This window comes from Dromiciops gliroides, chromosome 5, assembly GCF_019393635.1.
Source record: "Dromiciops gliroides isolate mDroGli1 chromosome 5, mDroGli1.pri, whole genome shotgun sequence".
NCBI classification, from domain to species: Eukaryota; Metazoa; Chordata; class Mammalia; order Microbiotheria; family Microbiotheriidae; genus Dromiciops; species Dromiciops gliroides.
In genome coordinates this window covers 183,285,722-183,305,283 of record NC_057865.1, presented here as the reverse complement: position 1 = coordinate 183,305,283, position 19,562 = coordinate 183,285,722, and the positions used below count along the sequence as shown (strand labels likewise).

At 34.4% G+C, this 19,562-nt stretch overlaps 1 protein-coding gene across 1 annotated transcript in view; it reads right to left on the bottom strand.

Annotated features, from left to right (window-relative positions):
• The window catches only part of PLCZ1 (phospholipase C zeta 1), a 71,835-nt gene extending 52,646 nt beyond the window's left edge, over positions 1–19,189 (bottom strand). Inside the window, exons 1-4 of the mRNA XM_043968214.1 lie at positions 19,120–19,189; positions 14,840–15,041; positions 12,792–12,936; positions 2,751–2,900 (exon numbers count right to left, since the gene is read on the bottom strand). Of these exons, the coding sequence (XP_043824149.1) occupies positions 2,751–2,900; positions 12,792–12,936; positions 14,840–15,041; positions 19,120–19,174 (552 nt within the window). The 5' untranslated portion in view covers positions 19,175–19,189. The remainder of the gene's footprint in view (positions 1–2,750; positions 2,901–12,791; positions 12,937–14,839; positions 15,042–19,119) is intronic.
• Positions 19,190–19,562: the final 373 nt, after the last annotated feature.

Sequence of the window (19,562 nt, the reverse complement as noted above, 5' to 3'; positions counted from 1 at the left end):
AGTTGAATGGTAGGTACAATAATTCATTTTTAATAATTCTTCATAAACATAATAATTGAAAAGCATCTAATGATATTTAATTAGCTAAAATAATGAAAATTTGCAATATATAAACAAAGATGATAGCTGGTATAGGCTACCTGTGTAAACACTATACTTTAGCTTATGTCACAAACTCCATTCTTCCTGTTGAGGTAAGGGTTAGGTCATCAGTGGAAAATTTTGAGGGAATAGTTTCAGTAGAGTAGCAGAAATAGAATCTAAGCTGCTAGGGATTAGTGTCAGTTGGTGGTGGAAAAAATTGGGTCAATAAGACAATTTTTAATGTTTATAAAGAGAGAGGATAAAAGCTTAAACAACAGGCTTACAGAAAATATTTTTAGGAGATGTAGCTAGGAGATGTAGCAACTGATTATTTGTACATTCTTTCCCTTTTCCATTAATGACATTATTCTACTAATCTCCCAGGCTCAAAACCTTTGTTTCCTTCCCTCCTCTCTCACTCATGTATCTAGTCATTTACCAAATCCCATTGCTTCTTTCTCCTCAATTGATCAAATTAGTTCTATTTCCCCTTAGTACAGGTCTTTAATACTATTAAAGTAGCTTCTGAATCAGTCCATGTTCTTCTTGTCTCTTTGAAATCTAATCTGAGACATCCTAGGTACTATTACTAGATTAATCTTCTAAAGCAGAGCTTTAATGATTCATTTGTTCATTTATTCATTCATGTCAGACCCCTATTCAATATTCTTCAGTGATTCCTCATTGCCTACCACGAGAAATTCAAATTTTTCAACTTGGCATTGAAAATCCTACATGTATTGGCCCCAATCAATTTTCCATATTTATTTCCCATTACTTTTGTATATGTACCCTATTATCTCAACAAATTTGATTTCCGTACAAATCCTAGGCTTTCTGAACCTCTGCAGATATGCTCATGTTGTGTCTCTACCTCACCCAGAATGCCTTACACCCATGTCCACCTATCTAAATCCTAAACATCCTCCAGTATCAATCTAAATGATCAGTTCCTTCAAGAAAGTTTCCCTAATGCATCTCCCCCCCATACTGGACACAGTTTCTTCTTCCTACAAATCCCAATAGCATTTTTTTTTTCAGAAGAAATTGACCACTTTTTATTGACTTGACCTAAAATCTCAGCATGAAAAGTTTTCCTTGACTTGACAGTTATTTGACAGTTTCCCTTCAAGGAAGCCAAGGACTACAGAGGACTACATGTTCTCCTCCCTCCTTTGCCTTTATTCTATTCAATAGTTTATTATGGTTTTATAAATTCAGTTTATTTGAGCAGCATTTATTCATTACCTTTTGTGAAATAAATAAATGTAGCAAGTAATATGTAATGAAATTATGTAATAAGGCATTATGCTAGACACTGGATATATAAGAAAAAAAATTAGTCCCTATCCTCAAAGAGCTTACATTTTCCTGGAGGATAAGGAAGAATTCAACATGTAACTATAAGATAATTTGAGGAAGGAGAAAGCACCAGTAACTAAGGGGAATGAGAAAAACCTTTTCATAGGAGAATGTAAATAAACTGAGTTTCAAAAAAGAAAAAGAATTCTAAGAGATACAGGTAAAGAGGTGCTGCATTTCAGGTACCAAAAGACATGAAAAGGTATCAAGATGATAAACGGAACGTTGAATTTGAGGAACAGCAAATAAGACAGTTTGCTTAGGGAATAGAATGCCTCAAGGGCATTAATGTGATTTTAAAAAAAACTGCTAAGGTAAATGCTAAACTGAAGAGTTTTATTTTATTATGTTTGTGGAATTAAATGAAATTAAATGAATAATTATCCACATAATCAAAACAGGAATAGGGAAGTATCTTGAATCAAACTATATACATTTGTGAAAATCTTTGCCTAGTGTAGATATAATTAGCACCAAATGCAGCTTGTATAATAAAGGTAGAGAATAGACAGGAAAAAATTGCTTATGAAATTTAGACAATAAATTACTGGATATCTAGGAGGCAAAATGGGTTTTGTGTCTGTTTGACAAAAAAAATAGTGTGAAATTGGAATGCCCTCCATAATATTTATTTCAAACTTTTGTTCTGGCGAACATTATTAATAATTAATTTAAATGATTAGTTAACTTATAGTAGCATAGCACTTATAGTTACAAAGTGCTTTCACACAATACACCTTCATTTTATCTTCTCAATAAACCTGCGATTTAAGTAGCAATGGTATTATTATCCCCATTTCACAAATGAGGTAGCAGTGGGTAAGAATAGTTCATTTATTAATCAACAAGCATTTGTTTAGCACTTACTAAGTGCCAGAAATTATATTTGGCACTGCAGACAAAAAGCAAAAATGAAACAGGCCCCAACCTTGGGGTGAAGTGGTTTGTTTATGATCACATAACTTAGAAGTGTGAACACAAGTTGAGGACCACTTTTCTCTCTATTATACTGAAATAATTTTGATGTTAGGTATATATTCACATTATAAATATATCTTTAATTGAAATCCTAACTGAAGAGTTACGATCAGTATAGCCAGCATAATCAGGATCACAGTGAAAATATAAGAAGTCTAAAATTCTAAAAGAGTAAATCAAATCATCACAAACTTAGCTCAAAAACCTGAATTGCTGGAATCATAAACGTTTCACATTGGACAGTGGTGTGGAAGAAGGATTGGAGAGAGAAGAAAATGAAAGCATTCTTATATTTACAAAGCTCTATTAACCTATGCTACAGTTACCTCAGGTGAAGGTAATTCATTTGGAAATTTTTCAAGCACATCAGAAAGAAGTGTATCCCCAAGAATACTTTGCAGATTATTTGCTATTATTTCTTGTTGCTGAGGGGAGCAGTGATTTTCTAGAGAGAGCACCACTGGGTAGTCAGATGCCTAAAAAGAGATTATGATTAAGATTAGTCACCAAAAAGAAAAAATAATTTTATTGAAAATAATCATATAAATACTTTGGGTTTTTCATATATTTTAAAAGTTTGGGTACCTTGGACAAGGGAACAAGAGAAGTTCTTGTGGGTTTGATCAAACAAAAAAAGAGGGGAGAGAGAGTCAACACAATTTAGATAAAGAGAAAACAATTATTTGATACTTCCTTTTTTAAACATAAACTTCCAAAATAATGGGGAATTGAAACAAGTGATGAAAATAATTATGTGCAGATAAAAGTACCCCCCACACACACAACAACAAAAAGGGAAAATCAAGAGGTTCATTTAAAGTAAAGGTGACATTCTCGAGGGTTCTGTTAATTCAATCAACATCTATTAAACATGTACCACGTGTAATTCATAGGGATACAAAGAGAAATAAAGACAAAGCTCTCCAGGAGTTTACATTCTACTGGAAGATGATAGCATGTTCATAGATAAATAAGTACAATGTAATTTTCCAATAAAGAAAGCACTAATCAGGAGAGGTTTCCCATAGAAGTTGGCACCTAAGTTGAGCCTTGAAACCTACCAGGATTTCTACAAGGTGGAGATGAAGAAGTCATTCCAGGTTTGAGGAGACAATCTGTCCAAAGGGATAGAGAAGAGGCATAGACAGTAGGCATTTGAGAACTAATAAGCATTCTGGTGTGACAGAGGGCAGACCAATGAGCCCAGTCCCTGAATGCACAGTCAGAGTCCCGCTGATGCAATTCCTCACAGAAAAAGAGGCTATGGAGAGTTGTTTCTGGGACAGCTGGGATGACATATAAAGGAAGTTCTTTATAGAAACTGGAGCATGACTAAGCATTCTGTAAGTGATTACTGTATGCTAACCACATGTTTTAATAGCAGCCTCTTCATAGTATAATGGGAAAAGACTCAGACTTTCTCCCCTATCTGAGACCCCAGCTGAGGCCAACATGTGGCCCCATGAAAACAGAACATGAAAACAGGCATCGATCCTTTGCCTTAATTTTCACTTTAGGTGAAGTAAATTAATCTGGAGTCTACAACATTGTGAGTTTCAAGAGGTTAGGACAGTAAGTCATCTAGGAGTCTAGGAGTTGAGTCCGTGATGAGTTTTTTCAGACAACCCAGCATCAGTACCTCAAGGAGCAAGAACTCATCTCAATGATAGCTAAGGAAAGAACTAAGCTATTAGTTATGCCATATTTAAATATGAATTTGGTAAGATCGATACTATGTAAAAACTATATTAAACTTGAGTTCATTCTCCCCAGTGACAAAGATGATAAAGGGAAGAATTGTGCCTCTAAGGTTCTTGGTGGGGGACGGAGGGGAAGAGATATTTCTACTGCTATTCTTGCTATGTCTTAGAAGTTAATATTCCTTTGTAAAAGCTAATTGGTTAAATGGAACTGAGCAGCTGGGCACTGGTGGCAAACACACCCAGAATAGGTACCCAAGCTTATAATATTAAAGAAAATGAACTCAGGTTTAATATAGCCAGATACACTTTGCAATAATGAGTTCACAGAATACAGGCTACACTGAGATTTGTACTTTAAGGGGGAATCAGCATTCCCTTGAAGCCCTTAAAATGATTTTAACTATTTCAGTCTTTGCACTGGAAAAGATATGCGTCACACCTGAGTTTTAATAGACATATACAGCCTATAACAAAGCAGACTGATGGGAAGCAACAGGGAGATATCATCTCCAGTCCTACTCGGGACATAATGATCTAAACAGTAATTGTTTATAGAGGGGCAATACCTGACAGAAAAACATCAAGAAGAGAATACATAAGGAGTGGGAAAAGTAGAATAAGAAAAGGGAGAGGTCAAAGTGGATTGTCTGACTTCTCCAGGTATCTCAGAACAAAGTACTTGGACTGAGGCTCCTGGAGGCCCTCACCCTGAGTTCTTTTTTCTGAGATGCAGCTAGGCATCTTGGCAACTAGGTAGTATAGTAGATAGTGTTGGACAAGTAGTAAGGAAGAACTGAGTTCAAATCCAGCCTCAGGCACTAGCTGTATAACCTCAGATAAGTCATTTAAACCCTGTTTATCTGAGTTTCTGTAACTGTAAAACAGAGATAATAACACCTAATTACCTGGGCTATTGTGAGGACCAAATGAAATACTTGTAAAGCCCTTAGGACAGTGCCTGCCACACAGTAGATGCTATATAAATGCTAGCTTATCATTATTATTGTTGTCATAGACATCTTCATCATCATTTGCCTTAAAACTCCCAAGTGTGACTCAATTACCCCCTCCCAAATCAAAGCACAAAAAAGTCAAATCACTTTCAGGAATGCAAGGGAATGTTTTTCCCTGTGAACTTAAAAAAGTCTCAGAATGTCAATCAGTTATCAAACCCCTGTTATATCTGGAATGCTGAGAATCAGGAATAGTTGGTGTAGTTGATTGATGTAAGTAGAATATAGTATAAGTGAAGGGGATTGATATGAGATAAATTTGGAAATGTTAAATTGAATCCAGAATGTAGAGGCTCTAAAAGCAAAGCTGAAGAGTTTGAATTTTTCTTAGTGGCAATATGGAAACACTGAGCAGAGGAATGATATGGCCAGATTTGTGCCTTAGACAAATTATTTTGACAGCTCTATAAAGAGTGGATTGGAGGGAGCAGCTAGGTGGTGCTGTGGATTGAGCACCAGCCCTGGAGTCAGGAGTATCTGAATTCAAATCCGACCTTAGACATTTAACACTTACTAGCTGTGTGACCCTGGGCAAGTCACTTAACCCCAATTGCCTCACTAAAAAAATTAAAAAATAAAAAGAGTGGATTGGAGAGAGAAAAACAGAAGGAGGGAGTTCAAATAGGAAGCAATTACTACAGTCCAGATAAAATGTAATAAATACCTGAATTAAGATAGCGACTATGATTCACACAAATAAAATCATATCTAAACAACTGGAAAAATATTGATTGCTCATGGGTAGGCCAAGCCAATATAATAAAAATGACAATCCTACCTAAGTTAATTTATTTAGTGCTATACCAATCAAACTATCAAAAACATATTTTAGAGATCTAGAAAAAATAATAACAAAATTCATCCGGAAAAACAAAAGTTCAAGGGTATCATGGGAATCAATGAAAAAAGTTACAAAAGAATGTGGTCTAGCAGTACCAGTTCTCAAAATGTATTATAAAACAGTAATTATCCAAGTAATCTGGTACTGGCTAGAAATAGAGAGGTGAATCAGTGGAATAGAATAGGCACAAATTATACTATAGTAAATTACTATAGTAATCTAGTATATGATAAGCACCAAAGCCAAGCTTTTGGAACAAAAGCTCATTATTTGACAAAAACTTCTGGGAAAACTGGAAAACAGCATGGCAGAAACTACGTATAAACCAACATCTCACAATGTATTCTAAAATAAGGTAAAAATAAGTACATGATTTAGACATAAAGGATGATACCATAAGCAAATTAAGAGAATATGGAATCATTTATCTGTCAGATTTATGGGCAGAGGAAAAAGTCAAGACCAAAGAAGATATAGAAAGTAAAATTAAATGTAAAATAGATAATTTTGATTATATAAAATTAAAAAGTTTTTGCACAAACAAAACTAATATAACCAATATTACAAAGGAAGCAGAGAACTGGGAAAAAAATTTTGAAACAAATATCTCTGATAAAGGTCTCATTTCAAATATATAGATAACTGAGTCAAATTTATAAAAATACAAGTCATTCCCCAATTGATAAATGGTCAAAGGATATGATCAGGAAGTTTTCAAAGAAATCAAAGCTATCTATAATCATATGAAAAAAATTATCTGGATAATTATTGATCAGAGAAATGCAAATTAAAACAACACTGAGGTATCACCTCATACCTATCAGAGTGGCAAATATAACAAAAATGGAAAATATTGGATGTTGGAAGGGATGTGGGAAAGCTGGGATGCTAATCCACTGTTGGTGGAGTTGTTATAAGATCTAACCATTCTAGAAAGCAATTTGGAACTATGGCCAGTGGGCTATAGAACTGTGCATACCCTTTGATTCAGCAATACCACTGCTAGGTTTATATCCCAAAGACATCCCCAAAAAGAGAAAAAGGCATATTTGTACAAAAATATTTATAGCAACTCTGTTTGTGGTGGCTAAGAACTGGAAATCAAAGGAATGCCCATCAATTGGGGAATGGCTAAACAAGCTGTGGTATGTGATGCTGATGGAATATTATTGTGCTATAAGAAATGACAAGCAGGATGACTTCAGAAAGGCCTAGAAAGACTTTTATGAACTGATGTATAGTGAAGTGAGCTGAACCAAGAGAACATTGTACACAGAGACAGCAATATTGTTTGATAAAGAACTGTGAATGACTTTTCTCAACAATACAATGATCCAAGGCAATCCCAAAGGACTATTGATGAAATATACTATCCACCTCCAAAGAAAGAACTGATGTTGGTGGAATACAGACTGAAGCATGCTATTTTTCACTTTCTTTCATTTTTTTTCTTTTATTCAAGTTTTCTTATGCAAAATGACTAATATAGTAATGTTTTACATAATCATACATGTATAACCTATATCTTATTGCTTACCATCTCAGGGAAGGGTGAGGGGAAGGAGGAATAAAAATTGAAACCCAAAACTATAAATAAAAATGTTTATTACTTTAAAAAAAGATAGTATGAGGAATAGGAAAAATGAGGATGGATTCAAGGAATATAATGAAAATAGAATCAATAAGATTTGACAACCTAATGGAGGGTGGGGGATGAGTGCAATAGAAGATTCAAGGGTGAGGGCAAGCATTGTTCTCTGGTTAGAAGAGAGTAACATATTTTGCAATGGAGCTATACTAAAAGCTTTCTCAATAAAACACAGGAGTAAAACAAGAAAGCTCCCTCTCCTCATTGGTTTTTTTCACATAATTCTAGAAATGCTAACTGCAGCAATAAAATAGGAGAAAGGAATTAAAGGCATAAACATAGGAAATGGAGACAAAATTATCTCTATTTTCAAATTGCATAATGATTTACTTAGAAAACCCAAGAGAAATAGCAAAGAATCTAATCTTCAGTAAAGTAGTAGCACACAAAGTCAATTTATGAAATTTATCAGCATGTAGACATAGCAATAACCAAATCTGGAAGGAAATAATAATAATAAAAAAAGAAGTTCCATTCAAAGCACCTACAAAATGCATTAACTTTTTGAGAGTCAATCTACTAAGGCATACTCTAGACTTTCATAACTGCAATTACAAAGCACTTTTTAAAGACATATAAAATTACTTAAGGAATTAGAAAAATAATCATTGTGCATAATTGAGCCATGACAATTTTATATATAAGTGATATACATAATATATGATATACCAACAAACATACAACTTAAATTAATTTATGGGTTTAGAGTTATACCAATTAGAATGCCAATAGGTACTTTGTAGAGTTAAACAAATAAAAAAATTCATTCAGAGGAACAAAGTCCAGAATCTCAAAGAAAATAAGGGGGAAAAGTTAGGAATAAAGGGGGAATAGCTCTTCCAGACTTCAAATGATATTATAAAGCTGGAATCATTAAAACTACTTACTATTGGTTTTTAAAAAATGGAAAAGTAGATCAGTGAAAGCAAATAGACAAACAAGAATCAGAAACAATTGACTCATTTACTTAGAACAAAAAATTACTTGAAAAAGAACTCCCTATTCAGCAAGAACATTTAGAAAATATGGGAAGTGGTTTGGCAAAAATTGGGCTAAGGCCAATAAATTATAACATTTTGTAGGATCAGACCTATGATTTCATTAGTATAAGGAAGTCCCAATGCAAAAACTCCCTCTACTAAGCCAGGTCAATAACTTCACAGCAAATTATAATTTTAAAGAACAAGTGCTCACTGAGAGGTTAAATTATTTGTTCAGGTTTACACAGACAATATATATCAAAGGTAGGGTTTAAATTTATATTCTTCTGACTCTAAGATTGGTTCTGTATTCATTATACCACAATGCCTCTGTACCTTATACCACATGCAACAATAAATGCAAAGTAGTTTTGTGACCTGAATAGTAATGGCCACAGAATCAAGAATTCAGATGAAAATAAGCTCACATGATTTCCAGAACTATGATTAGAATGAGAGTTCTAGCCTAAACAAGAGAGAAGGATAATGACAAAAGATAAATAATTTCAATTACATAAAATTGAAAATATTTTGCATAGATTAAATTAGTATAGTTAGGACAAAAAGAACCATCAAGTGAAAAAAATCTTTACATGAAGTTATCTCTAATAAGAGTCTAGTATCCAGTATAATATACATATATGCATTTTATATGTATGAAAATTACTCAAACATGTAAAACTAAGAGCCAGTACCCAAATTTATATGTGTGTATACATACATACATACACACACACACACAAAGGATATGAATCAATAATTCTTGAAAGAAGAATTCCATAGTATTTACATCCATATGAAAGCTGTCATCTTTGAGTACAAGAACACACTTATACAAACTCCTTGTATGCCTAGCAGGAGAAATTAGTGAGCTACCCTTTTATTTAACTACAATGTATGGTCATGTTCTGGTTTTATTTATAATGAGAATGTCAAGATTGATGTAGTTCAAGATATTGCATAGGCCCTCAAATTAGATCTATAGACAATCAAGAGACTGATCTAATAATTGGCACAGGAAATACCAAAGAGATGAAGAATGCACATTACAAAAATTATGAAATGTGGTTGGGTGGAGAGTTGTTGAGTTAGTGCATCAGTTCACATATCTTAGACAGTAATTGCCTATGGGCAATAAGGTATACCAAGAAATAAAGAAATGGAAGAAAAGGTCTAGATAGGATTTTTTTAAATGGGCATTTTTTGCAGTGAAACTAAAGTACTCCATGATCACACACAAACACACACACACACACACACACACCCCACATACTGTTAAACACCATTATTTTTCCAGTGATGTTTTATCTCTGAGAATTATGGAGTACCTAAAAATTAATCAAGGCTTTCTGATCATTTTTCATTATTACTTGGCAGCAAATGTTTTTCTAAATAACTCATTTTGTGGTAAACTAGGGGACTGATCAGAAAAGGAAAAGAATATATAAAAAATATGTATCCCAATGACATTTATTAGAGAATTTTGCTTGGAGTCCTCTGAGGCTGTAGAGGGCTTAAGACCTGTGTGCAATTCTTTGGGGCTACCTGTAAAATTGAGTTTCCACCATCTATATGTGCATGGAGTTGAGGTGTGAGATCAGTTGATGATTTCCAGCTTTCCTCTTATGTTTGAGAAAGATCCTCTCTATTATATACATTCGTGATGCTCTTTTCCCAGGGGCTTTAGGACAGTGATTATAGAGATACATATTTTCTGTTACCTCTGCTCCAAGCTATGCACTTTATCTTATTGCATTATAATTGGCAGAGGGAGTGAAAGAAAATGAAAAGGGGGAAATCTGCCTCACCTTATAAATTGGCTTTGCAAAATTTATTAAGACTGTTCTTGTGGCTTTGATTAGTGTAGGAGAAACCAGTGTGTTTACTGTTGCATATAGATGGCTATTAGATCACAAGATAAAGAATTGTGGTTCTCTTAATTAATCTGTTAACTGCCAAATTCAGTGGTCTCTTCTCAATCCTTATCCTCTTGACCTCTCTGTAGCCTTTGACAAGGTTGATCATTCTTTCCTCCTTGATATTCTATTCTCTCTAGGTTTGAGGGGCTCCACCCTTTCCTGGTTCTCTTCCTACCTATCTGACCACTCCTCTGTCTCTTTTACTGAATTATCTCCCAGACCACACCCTCTAATTATAGGTGTCCACTGGGTTCTGTCTGTACCCTTTTCTCTTCTTCCTCTATACTATTTCACTTGGTGATTTCATCAGCTCTCATGGATTTAATTACCACCCCTATTGTTAACTGATTCTCACATCTACCTATTTGCCCTAATCTCTTTATCAACCCAAATCTTGTACCTTCACCTGCCTTTCAGCCATCTTGAACTATATGTCCATCTCAAAAAACTGAACTCAATGTTTCCCCCTGTAAATTTTCTCCTCCCTCCTAACTTCCTTATTATTGTAAAGCAGAGGTTTCAAGGATATGACCACAACACTCCAGAATGGCAAATTGGATTAAAATGTAATGGAGAAATTCTTAACAAAATAAATAAAAATATCATAGCATATATAGATAATATTGAAGGTTTTCTTAAAAATGTGATTTTCTGGGGGCAGCTAGGTGGCACAGTGGATAAAGCACCAGCCCTGAATTCAGGAGTTCAAATCTGGCTTCAGACACTTGACACTTACTAGCTGTGTGACCCTGGTCAAGTCACTTAACCCTTATTGCCCCACCAAAAAAAAAAAAAAGTTACTTTTCTTAGTCAACACATGGCCTTCAGAGATTCTTATGTATGATTTAGTGGCCCCTTTTTTATTTAAGTTTGACACTATCCTCCCAATCCCTCAGGCTTGCACCCTATTTGTCATCCTCAGATCCTCACTATCTCTCACCCACACATACACACTCCATCCATATTCAATCTGTTGCTAAGCCTGTAAATTTCACCTTCACAACATCTCTTCTCTAGGCCTCCTTCTCTCCTCTGACACTACCACCACTCTAGTGTAGGCCCTCACCATCTCAACTGTAAAAGCCTCCTGGTGGGTCTGCCTGCCTCTCTCCCCCCATTCCAATTCATCCTCCATTCAGGTAGCAAAGAGAATTTCCCTAAAGCACAACAAGTCTGCCCATGTCATGCCCTGCCCCTTAGTAAATTCCAGTGCCTCTCTATAGCCTCCAGGATCAAATACAAAAAAAAATTTTTGATTGATTGATTGATTGATTGATTGACTGAATCTTGTAGATAAGGGATGGTGAGCCCTGAACTATAGGAGTGGTTATGAGAGTAGTGAAAAGGGAACAGTGCAAGAGATATTGAAGAGATGTGCTTAATCAAGCATTCAATCAATAAATATGTAATAGATGTCTATTAGGCTGGGGACATAAATACAAAGAATAAAACAAGCTCTGTGTCTCTTATAGGTTGTAGGATTAAACTATATTATTAAGATACAGATTAAATTATAGGATTTTAGTGCAAGTCCAATATGTGTCAACAATGCGATGTAGCAACCAAGAAAAGCTAATGTGATCTTGGGCTGCATTAAGAGAGGCTTAGTACCCCAAAATGTCAGGAAGTGAGAGTCCTGCTATACTAAGCCCTTGGCAGACAACATCTGAAGTTTTGTGTTCAAAATGGCCACTATTTTGATAAGAAGGAGAGCATTCAAAGCAGGGCAAGCAGGATGATGAAGAAAAATCTCATATGAGGGTCTGTTGAAGCAAATGAGTATCTTTCACTTGGAGAAGTTTTAGAGAAGGACATGAAAATTGTTTTAAAGAATTTTAAGGTCTTGTCATATGGAAGAGAAATTGGACTTCTGCTTAGTTCAAATAGGGTAGAACTTGGAGAATTGGGTAAATGTTGCAAGGAGGAAAATCTAGACTCAATAGTAGGAAATTCCTAATTAGAGTAATCCAAAAATGAAATACCATAACTTTAGGAGGTGGTGAGTTCCCCCTCCCTGGAAATGTTCAAGCAAAAATGAATTGCTACCTGTCAGATATGCTGTAGGGGTATTACTATTTCAGGTATAGGCTGAACTAGGGCTTCTCTACGGTCTCTTCCTACTCAGAGTCCATGAATCTGTAATGTTGATAAAATATACTTGCCTCTTTATCTAATAATCTAACCTAAGCATTGTTGTTCAAAGCTAATACTACAACTAAGAGCTTGGATTAGGTAATTACATTTAACAACAGTACATACATACCATAAATGCATACTTGTTGATCACCTGGATGACAGTTTTAAACAGAATCTTGCTTGTTAATGTATGCCCATGATATACAACAGGTTCATTTTGTGATCCATTCCAGCAGTCAATTTCTAAACAACGACATCCCTTCACGAGGGCACTGAATAAAATGAAAACAAAATACATCTCATACTATCTCAACACTATAGGGAAGTGAGTAGTGTAAGAAAGTATCTATAATAGCAGATCATCCCCAAGAACACTTTTTTTCCTTTCGAAATAAATGCATTTTTACATTTGTCCTAATATTTAGGCAAGTCTGGTATTCTGAGGATTACAAGGCTTTTGGGAAATCAGCAAAGGTACACTAGAAGGACCTGAATTGGGATGAGGTCAAAAATTTCCCTTTATCTCCCACCTCTTCAGATGTTCAATTTTTTTCTACTTAGGTTTCATTTGGGCAGCTAGGTGGTGCAATGGCTAGAGCACCCTGCCTGGAGTCAGGAACTCATCTTCCTGAGTTCAAATCTGATCATTAAACCCTGTTTGCCTCAGTTTTCTCATCCATAAAATGAATTGGAGAAGGAAATGTCAAACCACTCCAGTATCTCTGCCACTGTTATGTTATATTATTATCATGCTGATTCCATAGTCAGATTTTTTTTTCCTCCTTTGGCTTAAGGTTCTTGTTAAACTGTGAATACTTCCAAAATAAGATAATTTTTTGCAACTCTAAAATTTTCTACTCTTTTGTGATTATCTCCTTAGTCATTTACATCTCAGTGAAACTGAATTTATCCAATTTTGCCCAGGAGGCAGATTTTGATCATAAGTAAAATGGAGAGGTGTTAGGAATCCTGGAGGGGAGCCAGGTAAGGGGAATGTTTTTAGGGACCACTGAAAGTGTAAAAGACAGAATGTTGATGCTGGCACAGTCAAAGCTGAGCTTCATCTATGTCATGATTTTGCCCTGTTTCTACTCCAGGCTGATTTTAGAAAACATCACCTCTAAGAATGATGTATCAGAGGCTTACTCTGAAGCTCACTTTCTCACCTTTCTGATTCACACATTCTCTGCAACTGGAGGTGAAGAGATTATTAGTAAGTGCTTTTGTTTAGACATTCTTTATTGGTATTGGGTTTGGGCTCCATCAAAGAGCCATAGAGCACTTCCTATTCCACTGAATTTCTAAAATCTATTATCCAGCAAGGTTCCAATTACTGGCTTGTGTTATTTATTGGAATAAAACCCTTGGTATCATTACACTAGACCTGAATTCTAGTTGTAAATTCAAAGTATTTTATAGACTTGAATTCATCACACTTTTACTACTAGAAAGCATGTTTTATAAATACCTATCTTTTTATGTAAATTTTGAAAATTGGTTCCAATTTGACATTCCTCTTCATATCAGTGGCATAATTGTGATGATAGTGTGTAAATCAATAGGGATTTTTCAAAATTGTAAAGATTTGTTTCAATAGGTAGCAAATAGAATAATATACATGAATGTACTTCTAAAAATCATTATGTGCTATCTAAATGGAAAACATTTCTATTCATTAAATTGGTCTGAGATTATATTTAAAAATTTAGAATTTTACATAATCACTGGATTTCACAGAAGGTTTTATAGACATGCATGCATACATATATACACACATACATACATATTGATATATGATATATAAACCATATCAGGCCCTGGCTTAAACACTAACTAGTTTCAGTGGTAGGAGGGAGTCAAAGTAGGAATCCAATCTTTCCTTTCTCTTCATAATAACTTCATAACTATTAAGCCAGAAATAACTTTTTTAACCCCCAACTGGTCAGTGGGCATAGACAAGGACTTATGTAAGAAACTTGTCAAATATTTCACTAGGAAGCTAGGTGGTTATGAGGCACACAGATAGTAATATTCCTTGCCTACCTGCTCCAGTGAGATGCCAAGCACATTCCTTTTGTGCACGCCTGTCAATGTCCGCTTGTGGTAAGAGCATGGGTCAGGAGCTAGCTGTTTTTTAGGTTGTATTTCAAATTAAATTAAATAAAAAATAAATACCTTGCATAGCCCCAAAGGTCACTTGGCCCTATTAACTGCCCAGAAATCAGGTAGGTGTTATGAGAAGTTGAAATAAAGTAATCACTTAAAGGATGAGTCATATCATGATAAACATGTGCGCAACCCTTTTTAAATAGCAAGCAGTCATCTGAGTTCATGTATCTTATAAATCCTTCAATTGTCATCTGATGGGTTTTTTTTGCTACAAAAAAAAATGTTAAAAAGAAAGCAAAAATTATTTTTATCAATGAAAAGAATGTTTATTTCAAATATACTTAGTGCTGGATGTTATCCCTAAAATATTAATACTCAGTTAAAATTGCTAGAATTTCCAATTGCCCTGGTATACAAATTTTAATGTTAATGCTAAGATCTTCTAGTCCAAAATTAATTCAATAAAATTTCTCAGTTAATTACCTCAAGTGATTAATTATTATTTGATAATAAGGAAGCAAAGTATAAAAAATCTAGATAAATTTGTTCCAGTATTTTAAAATATAATAGCTAGCATTTATATAGTTATCTAAGGCTTACAAAGTCCTTTGCATATACTGTTTCATCTGATCTTCACAACAATTCTGAGAAGTAGGTGCCATTATTATCCTAATTTTAGATGTGAGGAAATTTAGGTCTATGAAGATTATATAACTTGCTCAAGGTCACCTAGATAGTATCTCTTACTGACTTCAGATCCTCTATCTACTCTGCCACCTAAGTGCCCCATGCCATATGCACCTCCCTTAACTTAAATTCCAGAAAAGATCATTTTATTTTTCAAGTGGTAAACTATTATTTTAAAGTATTACTTTACTATTTAGTTTTTAGTTTTCAAAAGTATTTGCCATGGGACTCTATTATCTAGCAAGTTTTCCTAGGGCATTTTCAATTATAATTAAGGAAGAAAATCAACTAACATAATTTTCCAGGAACCCCTCTTTTACTTTAAATTTTTTTAAAAAAAAAGGTACACCACTATACATACACACTTCCATTAGGTATCTTCTTTACTGTGAAGAGTTTGCTTGTTTTTTATAAACATTTTGAGTGCAAGGGTAGTTTCTTCTTCATGTACTGTAACCACTGATAACACCTAGTATAATGAGACCTTCATTTTGCACAGTTCTATGTCAAAGGCTGTGTAAATTCAAGGACATGATATTGTATGGTACCAAACACATAAATCATAACAGCTATAATTTATAAGTGTTTATAGCCCTTTGTCCTCATCTAATCAGTAGAACTGATATATTTAAGTATATTTCAAAATGTGGGGAAATAAATAACAATAGTTGTTTCCTGGTGCAAAGTAGGAATTCAATGTATTTGTTGTTTGTGGATGATGTTAAAATGGAAGTGAAATTGGGACTAGTCAATATCTTAGATAATAGAACCAGAATTCTTTTTTACTTTAGTAAGCCTGTAAAGTGTATAGTAACCAAGGGATGAGTGTTAAGAGTGTCTATTTATGAAGTCTCAAACATAAAAAGAGCATAATAAGTGTTTCTCCAGTGAATGAATAGACAAAAATAAGGGTGAAAAATTCAATAGCAACTGGACCTGTGATTTCATTTGTATAGGAAACTCTCAGGGAGTAAATTCCTCCTAACCATGCAGGCTTCTCTGTAAACTATAGTCTTAAAGAACTGAATAGAGCAATGAAAGTATTAGTGACTTGCCTAGGGTGACACAGTCATTATTGTCTTAAAATGCAATAATTGAGGGGAGCTAGGTGGTGCCCCTGGATTCAGGAGGACCTGAGTTCAAATCCAACCTCAGACACTTGACACTTACTAGCTTTGTGACCCTGGGCAAGTCGTTTAACCCTCATTGCCCTGCAAAAAAACAAAAAACAAAAAAAATTTTAAAATTGCAATATTTGAATCCAGAACTTCCCAGATTTGAGGTCGGTTAACAATCTATTTTGCCTCAAAAAAAAAAAAAGACAGAACAATTATAACATATTATATTTGAAGGTACCTAACAAAGATGTAGATGTCAGAGTAAAACAAAAATTGAAGATTACTACATTATCTGAATATTGCTAAATAGGCAAATATAAGGCTATCCTTGAACTATCAACTCCTACTGCCACCCCCAACATTTGTTCTTCTCTTCTATGGCCTGCAACCTACACATTATGCTGCCTCCAAGTATTTGGTAAGACAATTGTAAAAGCACTATCTATAATTAAATTAAATTTTAAAATTTAAATTTAAATTAAAATGTATACTACACCAAGGGTTCAAGGTGCCCCAGATTATTTCTTAGGCTGCCAGTAACTTTCAATGTTGGTATTAGATTTAGAGCATGAATAAATTCAGATTCCTATGATAGATGATAAAGACAACAGTTTTCATCTTCCCAATTTGATTATTACCAATTTGAATGTATGCACCAAGGCATCTCAGTGTCATGGGATACTTTCCAGTGACCAATGGAAAAAATAGCAAGAAATATTCATTTTCTGGAAATGTCATTGTATGTAGATAATCACATTGCTTTTGAAAAGCTACTGAGAGAACATGAGGATGTTCTGATGAAAATGTTAGATCAGCTAGAGAGAAGGCTAGTGTGAGGCTATCAGTTGACAAGTGCCAGTTTTTTAGAGCCTCTGTTAAGTGTGTAAATCACAGGATATTTTTTTTTGGTGAGGCAATTGGGGTTAAGTGACTTGCCCAGGGTCACACAGCTAGTAAGTGTTAAGTGTCTGCGGCTGGATTTGAACTCAGGTCCTCCTGACTCCAGGGCCGGTGCTCTATCCACTACGCCATATAGCTGCCCCTAAATCACAGGATATTAGCAAGACATAAAACTGACTGAGAAAATGTACTGACCACATCCAAAATGATGTAAGATTTATGAACATTTCTAGGGTTTGGGAGGCTATTATCACAAGTTTTTACCGTCTGCTGCTATGACTAAACTATTAAATAATCTCACTCATAGATATGTGATAGGAGAGAATCAGAAAAAAAAGTGGGAAAGGTTACATTTTTCTAAATGCTATGAAGTCATATAGAGATTACTAGACAGACAAATGTGAAAAAGCTTTCAAAGACTTTGTTAATTGCCTTATTATACATAAATCAGGATTGGTCCACGAAAGTCCATTGAAGCCTTTTGTCCTGAGTAAGGCTATGAAACAATTATCTACCGCAGCATTCCCCAGTAGAAGATCTATTGACAGTGAGACTTGCCATCCAATGCACAAACTGGAATGCTTGGCTTTGAAGTGTGCTGTCATAGAACAGTTTAGAGACTAGGTAAATAGAACCAAATATCAGATATGCTAATAGTCCACATTAACTATCAACCAGCAGAAATGTTAATAGTCCATAAGAATCAGAATGATCGTGAACCTATGATTAAGGAAACATTATGGTTCAGGATAAAATAAAGTAATTAAACATGTTCTCAGATGGGTATATTGTAGCTTCACTTTTGAATGTACATAATTTTGAGCACACAGAGTATTTATATATTATTACTATATAGCATGGCTACTAGATGACTTAGTGGAAGGAGCACTGGGCCTGGAGTCAAGAAGACTTGAGTTCAAACCCAGCCTCGGACGTTTACTAGCTATATGAACCTGGGAAAAGTTCTTTAACCATTATTAGTCTTAATTCACTGAAGAAGGAAATGTCAAACCACTCCAGTATCTTTGCCAAGAAAATCCCAGGAAGAGTATGGTCAATGAGGTCCTGACTGAATGACCAAACAACAATAATAACATTATATATCATATATTACTATATACCTATATCATTTTTATCCAGCTTGCCACCCTTGAATATGGGCTAGAAAAGAAAGGAACAGACCACTGAGTATCCTTTGGGAGACCCTGAACTGTCAATCTAGCTATCTATCATAGGTGGTCTCCAAAATGATATACCTGAGAGAAGGAAATACATTGAATATAAGGCATATGTGGTGGTCATAGATAAGGAAAGAGAGTGGAAAGAAAGGAGGAAAATAGGAGGAAAGGGTGAAAATGGGAACAAGAGAGACAATAGACACATAGAGAAAAAAAGAAAGTATGTATTGTAAGCAAGAGTTAAAGGAAAGAAGGGTATTCCTTGAGAAGAAAGGTTATATATAAAACATGGTCAATTTTGTACATAGGAGAATATTTTAATATGCAATGCTACTATTTTCATGCAAATAAATATGGGCCATCATTAAATTTCAGTTCAGTACTACTGACTGATAAAAATATTTCATATATAACTTAAATCTTCACAGGGTAAACACTAAAGCAAGTTAAGCATAGATTATACCTTCTTCAATGGGCTCATATTTTTGAATTATTTCAGAGGCAATGGTTTTACTCATATCAGCATGTTGTTCTTGTTTGAGAAATTCTGTCAGATTTTGTTCAGACAGAATTTTGTGGTTTGGAGAATAGGCATTGAAAATCTCAACAACTTCTTCTCTGTAGGCAAAATTTCGATAAATGGCTCTAAATTCTTCTATGGTTATTTTTCCACTCTTTTGCCTGTCATTTTCCTACTAAAAAAAAAAAAAGAAAAAAAAGAACTTATGGAGTCACATGTGCTTTTTTTTTTACAAAAAATGCATATTTTGATGTATCTTATGTACAAAATGTGTTAAATTTTAAAGAAAATTAAATGTTACTGTTAAAAACCTACACAGAAATATGAAGCATCTTATGTAAAACAACAATTGAAGTTAGTATATTATCAAGTTTCAAATAAATAGA